This window comes from Pyrgilauda ruficollis, unplaced genomic scaffold, assembly GCF_017590135.1.
Source record: "Pyrgilauda ruficollis isolate IOZ18807 unplaced genomic scaffold, ASM1759013v1 scaffold72, whole genome shotgun sequence".
Taxonomy (NCBI): domain Eukaryota; kingdom Metazoa; phylum Chordata; class Aves; order Passeriformes; family Passeridae; genus Pyrgilauda; species Pyrgilauda ruficollis.
The window spans coordinates 431,899-444,820 of NW_024529044.1; the positions used below are offsets into that span (position 1 = coordinate 431,899).

General features: G+C 51.2%; 1 protein-coding gene across 2 annotated transcripts in view; it reads left to right on the forward strand.

The window, feature by feature from the left end:
- Positions 1–241: 241 nt before the first annotated feature.
- Positions 242–12,922, forward strand: part of RPTOR (regulatory associated protein of MTOR complex 1) — a 98,833-nt gene continuing 86,152 nt past the window's right edge. For both annotated transcript variants that reach the window (XM_041485668.1, XM_041485669.1), the window contains exons 1-2: positions 242–842; positions 11,179–11,281. In XM_041485668.1, the coding sequence (XP_041341602.1) occupies positions 681–842; positions 11,179–11,281 (265 nt within the window). In that variant the 5' untranslated portion in view covers positions 242–680. The remainder of the gene's footprint in view (positions 843–11,178; positions 11,282–12,922) is intronic.

Sequence of the window (12,922 nt, forward strand, 5' to 3'; positions counted from 1 at the left end):
AGCCTCCATCCCTGGAGTGTTCAAGGAATTCCTGGATGTGGCGCTCAGAGCTCTGGGCTGCGGACAAGGTGGGGATGGGGCACAGCTCCTTGGGCTGGGAGGGCTTTTCCAACCTGTGGGATTTTGGGATTCTGGGATTCCAGCGCCGTCCCCATGGCAACGCGCCGTCACCGCGGCGGAGCGCGCGGCGCGGCGTGTCCCGCGCGGCGGCCCGTACCGCGGGGCATTGTGGGCCGGGCAAGATGGCCGCCCCCGTGCCGCGGTGCTGAGCCCAGCCGCGCTCGCCGGCGCCCCGGGACGCGCGTCCCGTCCGCCGCCGCCCGCCCCCGGAGCGCTGCTCGCCGAGCCGCCCTCGGCCCGCCGCTGTGCGAGGGAGCCGCGATGGGCCGGGCGCCGTGCCCGCCGCAGGGAGCGCGGGGCCCGCGGGGGTAGAGGAGCGAGGGAGGCCCCGGGCCCGGTCCCTCGGTGCTCCCCGGGCCGCGCCGCCGAGCCCGGCCGGGGCCGCTGCCTGCGCCAGGTGAAGGCGCTGCGTGCCCCGGGTCCGTCCTTACCCGCTTACCGGGGAGCGCCGCCCCCGCTGCCCTTGCCCCGTCCTGCCCCTCCGGCCGGAGGGACCCCCGGCCCCGCTGGGTGCCGGGCTGGACATCGCTGCCCACCTGGTGCCCCGCGCTTCCCCGCCCATGGAGTCTGAGATGCTGCAGTCGCCTCTCCTGGGGCTCGGGGAGGAGGATGAGTCCGACCTGACGGACTGGAACTTGCCCCTGGCCTTCATGAAGAAAAGGCACTGCGAGAAGATCGAGGGCTCCAAGTCTTTGGCTCAGAGCTGGAGGATGAAGGACCGGGTAATGCTCCAGGGCACCGTGGGGTTTGCAGCAGGAGCAGTCGGGGGACAGGTGGAAAAGCAGTCGGAGCTCAGAGGGTGCTGAGCTGCTGCCAGGTGAAAGGCTGGCTGTGGATCCCGTGGTTTGTGTCCCGGTGGTGTGGGATTAGGGCAGCAAACCTGCAGCTGGCTCAGAGGCACTGATGTGATGCTCATGGCGCTGGGCTCTTGGAGCAGCTCCATCATTTAGGCTCTTTAAATGCAGCTTGGTGTGTTCTGGGCAGGGCAGGGGAGTGCCCGAGGGCAGGAGAGCAGCAGGTGCATGGGCAGCCCCAGGTCAGGTGCAGGAATTGCAGCTGCACTGGAGCTGGGTGGGTTTGCTGTGCCAGCAGCATGCTGTGTGCAGTGTACAGTGAGGGGTACAGACAGGTTGTGGGGTTTTGGAGGCAGCACATGCTTTTCAGGTGGAACTCTGGGTGTGTTACAGCAGGAGCCCCTGGGGTCTCTGGGGACGTGTTGTGTGTCACTGACAGCGCTGGGAGTGACACAGACATGTCCCAGCTGGGACTCTAGGACCCTCTGCTGCCTCTGTGGGACACCTTCAATGTCTCAGTAAAGAGCAAAGCAAGCACCTAGGAAATGTCCTGGACATCATCTGCACTTGTTCTGCTCTTGGAGCCCGCTTAGGGTTCCAGCCTTGCTGGCTCTCCATTCTTGTACCCATAACTTTGTGTTTGTCGGTGTTTATGGGTTTTTCTGGGGACCAGATTTCTGTTACGTTTATGGTCCTCTTGTAAAGGATGTAATAACTCATCGAAACTACAAGCTGTGATTCCTTTGTCCCTGAACCTCAGTGTTCCCAGAGGGGTGGTTGCATTTCTCAGAAGTTCTGAACCAAGTACTGAAGGTGGCACTTGGCAGCTCATTGCTGGCTTGAGCTGAGTGCCTTGGGTGTGATTTGAAGGCAGCACAGACACCACGCTGGCTGCTCTGCTCCAAAGGGTTCTGGCACACAGGAGACTCTCTCCAGTAGACTGTGGAGGTGTGATGAGCTTGCTGGTCTATTTTAGGTGCCTCTGCCTTCCTGGGATGCTTCCTGTTCCTCCATCCCTGATCTGCAGAGTTGCCTGTTTCTAATTCAGGAATGACTTTGCCCTGCTTGTGCTGATCAATAGGTTGTGCAGCAGCAGCACAGATCAGGGGGTGCTCAGGGGTTCTGTGCCTGTGTGAAATGTTTCAGTGCTTGCTACCATCAGTGGCCATCCCAGCCCAGCTCCTGCTGCCTGGATGCTGCAGTTCCCTCCCCTGGGACTCTCTGTGCCATGAAGGTCGTGGCTGTGGCTGCTGCTGCTCTCTGGGAATGAGCTCAGTGGGCCCTGGGTCACTCTCCAAGATGCTGAATCTCACTCTTGTAAAAGGAGAAAATAGAAACAAATCTCAAATTTTCAGTTTAGTCCTTTTTTCCCTGTCAGCTGTAGCCAAGTGACTTCATACCAGAGCCAGTGGTGCAGCTCAGGTGCTGTTTGTGTCTGGACAGCTGGATCACGGATCCTTTGGACAAACTTTCTGTTGTGTTTAATTACTTTTTGTTTAAGAACAGGTGCATAGGAAGGTACCAAAAGCACGTAAAGACACCTGAGAGAGGAAGAGCAGCTGATTTGAGAATGCTCAACCTCATTACTTTTGAATCTCAGCAGCTGTTTGTCACATCTTGTATTTTATTCCCCTTTTCAGCTGTCACTGGCTGTCTCCTGAGTGCTTAATGTGAGGTAACAAACACAGAACTTCAGCTGGAGAGGGAAGGGGATGAGGATGGGGTTTGGAATGCTGCAGGGGTGATGTCTGGTAAATATTTCCACCCTGTGAGCTCGAGTTTGGCTAATCCTGCAAAACAGTTCACAAAATCTGATCTGGTTTGACCTCGTGTCCGTGAGCAGGAGGTGGAGGGCAGCTCACTCATGCTGCTGCTTTCCCATGGTCCAGCTGGGTGGGACAGGTTTGTCCAGGGAATGGAGCACCTGCAGATAACCCCAGGAGCTTGGTGTTTGTGGGGTTTTCCTGTGAGGCAGTGGTGGTGTGAGGGCAGCCTGTGCCATCAGGGTGAAACTGGGCTCTTGATTTTCCCCCTTTTTGTTCCTGAACTGCTTTGTTTTGCTCTCTGGCATCACAAATTAATTACTTCCAGTAATTCTTCCTGTCTTCAGGAAGTTTCTTCTCTTCCTCTTCCCTCGCCTTCCAGCACTGTCCCCAGTGGCCTGCAGCCCTGTCAGTGCCACAGCCCCTGGTGGCCCCCCTGTCCCCCCAGCCCAGCCCGTGGCTCAGCCCCTTCCTTCCCTGCAGGCCCAGGGGGAGCCTCTGTGCCCATCCCCAGTTTCCTGCTGCTGCTTTTGTCTCTTGGCTCCCTTTCCCACAAGGCAGGGCTGATGGACCAGAGGTGTGCTCCTCTCTCTGGGCTGCTGCTGCTGCTGCTGCAGGAGGTTCCCTGAGGGCTGCAGGGGATGTGCCTCTGGCTGTGAGCTGAGTGTGGGAGACATTCCAGTACCTTCAGTCTGGTCAGTGAACTCCTCACAGCCCAGGCTGGGACCATTCCCTGGCATCAAACACCCCAGGCTGTCTCTGAATGAAGAGGTGCTCAGGGGTGAGCCCAGACAAGGCTCTGCAGTCCCAGGGCAGGTCAAGCTGTGGCATTTTCCCCTGTGAATTCCCATTTTCCCCTGTGAATCATGGAAGCCCCAAGCAGTGGCAGATTTTGCCTTATTCATCGAGGAGTCATGGGGAGTGAGCCAAGCTCTACTACAGTTAGAGGAAGTGATTCACAGATCTGGGAGTGGAATGACTCTTCTTTTGGTCTTGCTTTGTTGCTCTAAAAACCCCAGAGTTTATGTGAAGTTGAAGGTTCTTTAGAAGGCAGAGCTCTGATAAGGGGAGAATCAAATCAGCAGAGTAATGAGTGGTAAATGTAGAGAAAATAAGTGAGAATTCACTGGTGTCCCCCGCCCCTTCCTCCATGAGGGCTGCTCTGAAAACATTTAATCTTTCCTCTCCCCCTTCCATGGACTGCATATGCCATCAAAGTGACACTGCTTTGATCTATTATTTATTTAAAGAATATTTTTAACACAAGAGGGTTGGAATTATGCTTTGTGTATTGAATTAAATCTCCCAGCCTCAGTAACAACCAAAGCATGTAACTTGATTTAAAGAAAAAGACTCCAAGTACACCAGGTTTTACTGACAAGTTGCTATTAAATTCAGAATATTTAAATTAAGATTTGCTGTATTTATATTGATTTCTAAGATAAGCAGAGAGCAACAAAGCTGATTGTAATAGTTTCACCTCAACATTTTTTTTCCTGCTGCTTCATAACTTGCTGAGTGAGAATTAAATCCTGTTTTTATGAGAAGAGGAATCCACAATTAGGTTTCTCTGGAAATGCAGATTTAAGCAGGACTGCATACAAATGTGGTCAATTCAGATGAGCAGAGTTTACCTGCCTGCACAGGTCACCAGGGAAGTGTCCTGGTGGCTTTCTGGGGAGCTGGGCTGTGCTTGGCCTCAGAGCTGCTGCTCAGTGGCTCAGTGCTGTGCTGACCTTCTCTCCTGGCCTGTCCAGGGGGTTACTGATCCCTCTGGGGCTGGAGCTCTGCTGGCACTGCCAGATCTGATAAACCCATTGGTCCATTTGGTGTTTGTCTTGTTCCTCTGCTCTTCTCTGGCCCCTTTCAGTGGGTTATTAGCTAATGAGTGTTAATGGCATCCTTCAGTGCCAGGCCGTGGTGTGGGCTGTGAAGGGTGGCAGGGGCTGAGGGTTCCTTCTGATCTCCTTGTCCCACAGGCTCTGCCAGCAGTGTTTTTATCTCTGTGTTTGCATTTATTGACCCATCCTTGCTGAACTGGGACAGGGTGACCTCCAGCTCTTGTTGGGCAGGGATGGAGCGGAGGTAATTAGTGTAATTAGTGCAGTGCTGTGCAGAGAGCAGAGCAGGCGCAGTGGGAGCAGCCCGGGTGGGTCAGGCCATCACTCTGGATGTGTGGATGGAGGCCTGTGCTGGCGTTCTGGGTTTCCTGCAGCGTGGCAGAGCCTGCAGCAGGAGCTCAGGCTGCAGCCAGCTCTGTGCCCTCTCCTGTCCCTGCACAGCCAGCTTTGTGCCCTGCTGCCCATGGCACAGCCAGCTCTGTGCCCTCCTGCCCGTGGCACAGTGAGGTTTGTGCCCTCTCCTGTCCATGTACAGTGAGGTTTGTCCCCTCTCCTGTCCCTGGCACAGCCAGCTCTGTGCCTCCTGTCCATGCACAGCCAGCTTTGTGCCCTCCTGCCCGTGGCACAGCCGACTCTGTGCCCTCCTGCCCGTGGTACAGCCAACTCTGTGCCCTCCTGCCCCTGGCACAGTGAGGTTTGTGCCCTCTCCTGTCCCTGGCACAGCCAGCTCTGTGCCCTCCTGCCCGTGGCACAGTGAGGTTTGTGCCCTCTCCTGTCCATGTACAGTGAGGTTTGTCCCCTCTCCTGTCCCTGCACAGCCAGCTCTGTGCCTCCTGTCCATGCACAGCCAGCTTTGTGCCCTCCTGCCCGTGGCACAGCCGACTCTGTGCCCTCCTGCCCGTGGTACAGCCAACTCTGTGCCCTCCTGCCTGTGGCACAGTGAGGTTTGTGCCCTCTCCTGTCCCTGGCACAGCCAGCTTTGTGCCCTCCTGCCCCTGGCACAGTGAGGTTTGTGCCCTCTCCTGCCCGTGGCACAGGCAGCTCTATGCTCTCCTGCCCGTGGCACAGCCAGCTCTGTGCCCTCCTGTCCCTGGCACAGGCAGCTCTGTGCCCTCCTGTCCCTGGCACAGGCTGCAGGAAGGAGCTGGGGGCTCAGAGGGATGGAGGGGCTGAGCCTGGCTGGGCAGGGCCAGCGTTGTGTGCCCTGTGCCTTCAGCCCAGCCTGACCCTCAAAGCTCACTGTGCCACGGGCAGGAGGGCACAGAGCAGGTGAACTGATGGGCTGCTCCTGGTGCAGGGAGGCATTTGCAGGTGGAGCCCTTGGCTGTGGCTCAGGGATTGCTCCTGATCAAAGCTCCAGTGCATCCCGAGGCAGTGACTCCTGGAGATCTGAGGGGCTGCCCAGGAATGGTTGGAAGGAACATTTGCAGGGAAGATCTGGAGCAGTGTCAGTCGTGCCTGGGAACATGGGCACCTCTTAAAGGCAGTGCTAGACAGGAGTGGGAATGCCATGGAGAAGGCTGCAGGAATGGAAAGCAGAGATGAGGAGGAAACCCCTGTCACAGAAAAATGGGGAGTGACATCTGGGACATGCCTCATGTCGGTTCTTTGCAGGTTGTATAAAGAAAGCAAAGGTCATAGAAGCAAAATGTTTGCTTTCTATTATTTTCATTATTTTTAAGAAGTGATTGACAGGGAAGGAAAGCCCACCTTGGCTCTAAGCATCCCAGAGTGGTTGGAAAGCAGTGTTTGGCTGCTGTGCTGTGGCAGCCAGGATCAGCCTGCTCCAGTCTGGATTTCTAACCTGGAACACAGTGGGTAACCCCTTGGATCTCTCAGGGCCCTGGGCCACAGCGTGCCCCTGGATGTCACTGCTGTCACACAGAGGAGCTGTAAGCTGTTCCCAGAGCAGGGCACTGGCGAGTGCCTGTGGATACCTGGGCAGTGAGTGACAGCAGGAACTCAGCCAGGAGCTCGGGAAGGGCTTCAGGGCACTCTGAGGGCAGCAGCTCAGAGTGGGCTTTGTTCCTCTTTGTGAGGAGCTCGAGCTGTGGGTAGGAGCTGCCTTTGCTGGGCACAATAAACCCCTGAAGAAAATTCAGAGTGGTAGTGCTGAATTCCGAGGTGAGAGAAGGAAACCAAGCCCTCAGGAGGAGTTGATCGAGGAATCTGGAGCAGGCTGGCACACCAGGAACCAGCTCTGGGCTGCAGATGGCTGGAGACAACCTGCAGAGCTGTTGAATTATTAATGCTAACTCGAAGGAGTTCTTTGCATTCTGCTGCTTCTCTTGCTGTGGAGGAGCACATGGAGATTTTTTTCCGTAACAATTTATTTATCTTAAACTTTACATTAAAAAAATTTTCATTGAAACTGAAAGCTCTTCTTCTAAGATGCTTTACCTTGCAAGTGGTGCAGGAGCTGAAGGGGCTCTGTTCCCCTGGGTGGGGGAAAGTTGCGTCCAGGTGGGATATGGAGGGAACAATTCCTTCAGAAGCCTGGCATGGTTCTGTGTGCAGCTGTGATGGAGTGCAAGGGCAAGGCTTGGCTTGCCTGTTCAATACCTTCAGCCTTTTCTGACTGCAGGCTGATTTCAGAGCCTTCAGCCTTTTTTGATTTCGGGCTGATTTCCACTGTTCCTCAGTGGAAGATGGTGCCAGAGCCCCCGGGGATGATGCAGGACAGATGTCACCACTTGTCACCTCTCAGCTGGGAGCCCAAACAAAGGGAAGATTGGCAAAGAGCAAACAGGAGCCTCTGCTGTTGTTGAGCTCTAGGGAGAACAATGTTTCCTCCTGTAAATGTTTCTGCTCTCTCTGGAGACCTCCTTGATGGAACATCTCATGGCAGGTCTCCAAAGGAGCCCACAGTCAGGAGTTACCTGAGGAACACCTGCTGGGGAAGAGATTTGTGTTAAATCTGTAAATGTGGGTAGAGAAAAATGTGAAAAAAAGGCTTCAAGGAGGGAATGAATTTCCTGCACAAGGAGGAAACTGAGCCTCCTGGCCAGGCAGGGTTTTCAAATGAGACTCACACGAGGATTTGGAATTTGGAAATTTGTCCCAGGATCTGTGTTTAATGCTGATAAGTTCATCCTCAACTCTGTCAAATAATGTAGCTGCATATATTTCATGTTTAATGCTGACTTAATCTTGTGTTTGTATTAACTCCCAGAAGCAATTTGAACTCTCTGGCATAAACCCAGGCAGGTTTCTAACACTTGAGTGTTCATCTGGGTAATGTTTAAGCAGAAAGTTTTCAGCTTGCAAATTGCAGTGCAAAAATCAAATATTAATGGGGTCTAAAATGTCCAGTCTGAGATGTACCACAAAATGCAGAATTTCTCATAAATGCACTGGCTTGTTCTTGGTATTACTTGAACTAGAATATAAAGCAGTTCTGTGGCTCTGAGTTCCAAACCTGGTCTCACTCAGGCTGAAATGAATGGGTGTCTTGGTTTCAGCCTGACCTGGAGTCACTCCCAGGGATGCTCCAGTAGCATCAGGTGGGCTCCCTGGGATGATGAAACTTCACATTTTCAATCAAACCCACAACATAATGTTTTTTTCCTAGCTGAAAATACCTGCAGATATTGCACTGTACTCACCTGCAGAAGTGTTTGCCTCTAAATGAAATAAGAGGTGAATTAGGAATATTTTAGAAGGTCTTTAGCATAAGATGTAAATTTTAGTGTCAAATGCTTTAATAAGCAGCTTCTCCCTGAGCAGACTCAGAACTCCCTCTGCTCCCTGAGTCCCGTTTCTGATGGCTTTGGGATGAATTCTCTGCCATCACTTCTCAGGAAGAGCATTTTGACCGAGTGCATTTTGCCATTTAAGGATTGCAGGTTCTGACCCAGCGTTATTAAATCACTTGAAATCGGATGCAGTACAAGCTGGGGAGTTGTAGCCCATTTTTTAACATACAAATGACACTCCAAAGTGCAGAGCCCACACTAAGAGCTGCTGTGGTTTGATCTTGAGCCTTTGCTGACAAAGCATTTTGGATATTGGTTTTCTTACAAACTTGCCAAATGTTCTCCTGCTTCATTTTTTAATTCTAACAAAAATCCATGGAAATGTATTCTGATGGATATACTCCTGAAACGGGAGAAAGAAAATTTCCACTGTCCTAATGACAGATGAGAATGTCCTCGTGCTGCTTGTATTAGGAACTTTTAAATATGCAGTGAAGTTTCTGGTGTGTTCCAAACGAGTTTAGAAATGGGAAAAGCATTATTGGGTTTTTTGGGCTCAGGGGATTTTTTTTGATCAGTCACCTGATTTGTCCCCCCGAACCCCCCTGAGCCTGGGCTGAGCCCGGCGTGGGCAGCAGGGACAGGGATTGTCCCCTCTGCCCCTCAGGTCAGACCCACCTGCAGAGCTGCCCCAGCTGAGGCAGAGCTGGAGCTGCTGCAGGGCCCAGAGGAGGCTCCAGGATGATCCCAGGCATGGAGCAGCTCTGCTGGCAGGAAAGGCTGGCACAGCTGGCATTGCTCACCTGGGCAGGAGAAGCTTTGGGCTGAGCTCAGTGTGGCCTCGCAGGGCCTGAAGGAGCTGACAAGAAACGTGGAGAGAGAGAATTGACAGGGGATGGAGTGCCAGGACACAGGGAATGGCTCCCACTGCCAGAGGGCAGGGCTGGATGGGATATTGAATAAAAATCCTCCCTGTGAGGAGTGGCCAGAGGGCGAGGGATGAGCTGTGGCTCTCAGGGTGTGCTCCTGCTAGCAGAGCAAACGGTGTGGAGTGCAAGCTTTCCATCCTTCAGGGGAGGTGCAGAGGGGAAATCACCCCATTTGTCTCTGGGATCAATTCCTGTTCCTCTCATGGCTTTGCTGTCAGTTTTCCAGGAGAAACACTTATTTAAAAGCCTGAACCTGGGAATGAAAAATAAATATCAGCCTGTTCAGCATAGGCCACCAATCAGATGTTACCAGCAAAATACTGAAAAATAAGTCAGTATTAGACTGCAAATGGGAAACAATAAATAAATGAGATGGAGAAGATTGCTTGGCAGGATACTTTCTCTTGCAAGAATGATTTATGTGTTTCCATGTCTAATAAGTCATTTTGTGTGTAGTTTTCTGTGTTTCCCTGGGCTGTTCTGTGTGTGTGGCAGCGTGGGATGGTTCTGGCAGCGTTCATGCCCTGCCACCCCTGCAGCTCCCTGCCTTCCCTGGGGAGCTGGCAGTGCCTGGGCTGTCTGGGGAGGAGTTCCTGAGGCCAGGGCAGGGGTTGTGCAGTGCTCTGGTGCTTTTGGGTGATGGTTTTGGGTGCTCCATGACACTCTGAGCTGCTCGGAGCATCCAGGGTCTGCAGGACTGGGCTGCACCTTGCAGCTGCCCCTGGTTCTGCCAGTGGCTCTGCTTTTTCTGGGATGTCCCTAACAGTGACAAAGTGCTCTAAGGCACGTGTCCTGAGTGCTGAACTGCAGCTCTGGGCTTCCACCCCATCCATGGGCAAATCCTGATCAGGGAATTCCTGCCCAGGCTCCTGTTTCCATTTCTGTGCTGCAGAGTGCTGCTTAGTCCTGGGTGATTCCTGGCCTGAGGAGCTCCTACAGGATTGCAGAGTTTGGTGGCCAGAGCAGGGTTTGGGATGAAGCCACAAACCACAGTTCTTGCTGATTTTTTATTCCACGTTCCCATCATGACCATGGGAGTGAGGAAATGCTGCAGGATTTCTTTCCTGGTGTAGAGCCTGTGAATGGTGTCTGGCTGCTCCAGTTTCTGGATAAATTACACATTTATGTGGCTCTAGGGTTTTCTCTAAGTGTGAAATTTGGGATTTTTTTTTTCCCTGTTGTTGTGGATTGCACGGAGCACCCTGGGAAGGTGGGGATGTGGGTGGCCTTGCTGCAGGCAAGCCCTGAATGCCTGGAATCACTGAGAGCCTCGTCGCTGCTTCTGTTTCCCCCCTCTGGTTTAGGTGGTGGCATGAAGGAGTCCAAGAAAAAACCCATAAAGATGTGAAGGGATAATTTTCAGGCTGTATTTTTAGCTGGCCAGTGTGGTTTGTCATTGGTTTAATGGAGGGTTTGGGTCCCTGGTGAGTTTGGGTTTGGGTTGGGTACATTTGTGGTGCCTGGGTGGGATAATCCCATGTGGAGCAGCAGCTGGAGCCAGGATTCCTCCTTACAGGGCTCTCCAAGAAAACCCAACACGTGAAGAAAACAAAATAAAAAAATGTACTAAATATCTTTGGTTTGGTGTGTGTTTGTTTGTTTAATTTTCTCATGGTTTTGTTTGTCACTTGGGGTTTTTCCATTGTAATTCTTTTAGTTTCAATATTAGAGATCACACACTGCATTATAATATTGGTCAGGGGCCCTGAATAGCATTGCCTCATGTTTTAATAATGTGTTTCAGTTGGACAATGGCTAATTTAAGATGAGTAGCTGAAGTTCACTGGTATCCATTTCCATGCTCAGAAAGAGAAGAATGGGCTCTGGAAATAATAACAAAAATAGTAACATGGAGTCTGAGTACTGTTCTAATAAAAAATATGAACAATTTCATCAGTCAGGCCTTGCTTAAAATAGTCCACGTGCAAGAGCAGGTAGGAGAGGTTGGTTAAAGCCCTGCAGAAGTTCTGAGAGGTGAAGTTTGGAGGCCAGGGCGTTGCTGTTGCTGCTCTAAGGCTGTGCTGTTGTCTTTGCAGATGAAGACTGTAAGTGTTGCCTTAGTTTTGTGCCTCAACGTTGGAGTGGACCCCCCAGATGTGGTGAAAACAACTCCCTGTGCCCGCCTGGAGTGCTGGATTGGTGAGTCCCCAGAGCCCCAGGCTGCCCTGGCTCTCACAGCGCAGAATTCATCCCAAAATTGTGCATTCCCAGGGCTTGAAACTGGGCTGAGCAGAAGGAAATGTGAGATCTGATTTTTCTCTGGGTTAATGAAGAGTCCAGCTCCAACTGCTGCCATGGGTCATCTCTCCTGCTGTGTTCTGAAATGAGATACCATGGAGAAAAACAGCTGTTAATGAGCTGCTTTGCTTTCTTGTAATTGTTTTAGATTTATAAATACCTGAAGGAAATCTCTGAGCAGAGACCCCTTCAGAGTGCTGGGATCTGCAGAGTTTTCAATCCCCCTTTCCTGCCTCACCCAGCAGAGCAGTGAGCTTTGTAAAACACCTTGCTGTGTTTTGAGGTGGCTGCTCTGGGGCTGTTTTAATTGGAATCATTCAGAAGACCTGGAATTATTCCCAAGGATGTCTTGCCAGCAGTTCCAACACCTGGGTTTGCTGCTTTCATGCAGCATTGCACTAAATTCCTAGGGTTTTTGTGAAGAAATTAAAAGTTCCCTTGGTTTTGGAGAAAAAAGTCTAATTATCAAGATGAGACAATTCAGAAGTAATATTAGAAGGAGATATCTTGTGTACAGAAGCTTTCTCAGGTTTGGTTTTTCTCTAAGAATTGGGAATGCTCAGCCTCCAGCACGTCCCACACTGGGCAGTGTAATCCTCAGCTCCCAGGGGCAAACTGAGCGCTGCACAAACATAATCTCTTTAAAAACTTCCAGCAGGTTTCCTAACCCTGCCTAACCTGCTTTGTGAATCACAGCACCTCAGATTTTTAACCTGGAAATGCTGATGAAAGCCCTGAGCAGGCAGAAGCAGGTGCCTGAGAGCAGAGAACAGCCCTGGTGTCTCGTTGATACATGAGCAGAGGAGCATTGCAGAGTCATTTAAATAAAGTCATTAGTGCCTATCATTAGCAAAGAGAATTTTGAATGCAGTTTTGTAATTAAATTTTCAGTTTGTTTACGTACACAAGTGCTCCTTCCACTTCCAGCCAACTTGAAATTTCTGAAAAAGGTGATTGGGGAAATATCTGATGTTTTTTGTGCCATCAGTCTCAGGAGCAGGGAGTGGGGGATGCAGAAATGTCTGTGCCACATGTGCAGGCTCTGGAGAACTCTCTGGGGTGCAGTTGCTGCTGTTCACACCTGAGCTGGGGTCACAGCTGGTCACCCCTGGTGACAAATGGCCACTGAGCAGAGCCACGTGCAGCTCCTGCTGCACCTTCCATGTGCTTTTATTGATTAAAGATAAATAACTCAAAATCCTGCTTTCATCCTGCTTTATTACATTCTGTTTCTAACAAAAGTATATTTGCAAAAAACTGGGAAAAAAACCCCTTCACTGATTTGGTTTAGTGCTTTTAAAATAATTGATATTTAAATAGGAAAACATTAGCTTGTTGGTTTTTGGTTTTTTTTTTTTTTTAAGAAAACTTGTTAATTGTTTAATTATATGTCCATGGTGTTTGAATAAAGCACATGGCCTGGAATTGTATTGCTGTGTATGGATTGTGGTAATTATCTAGCAATAAAATTAACTTCTTAAATATTACAAATGGCACACAATCTCTGCAGCAGGAAGCAAAGGAAGTAAATGAAGCAGGATT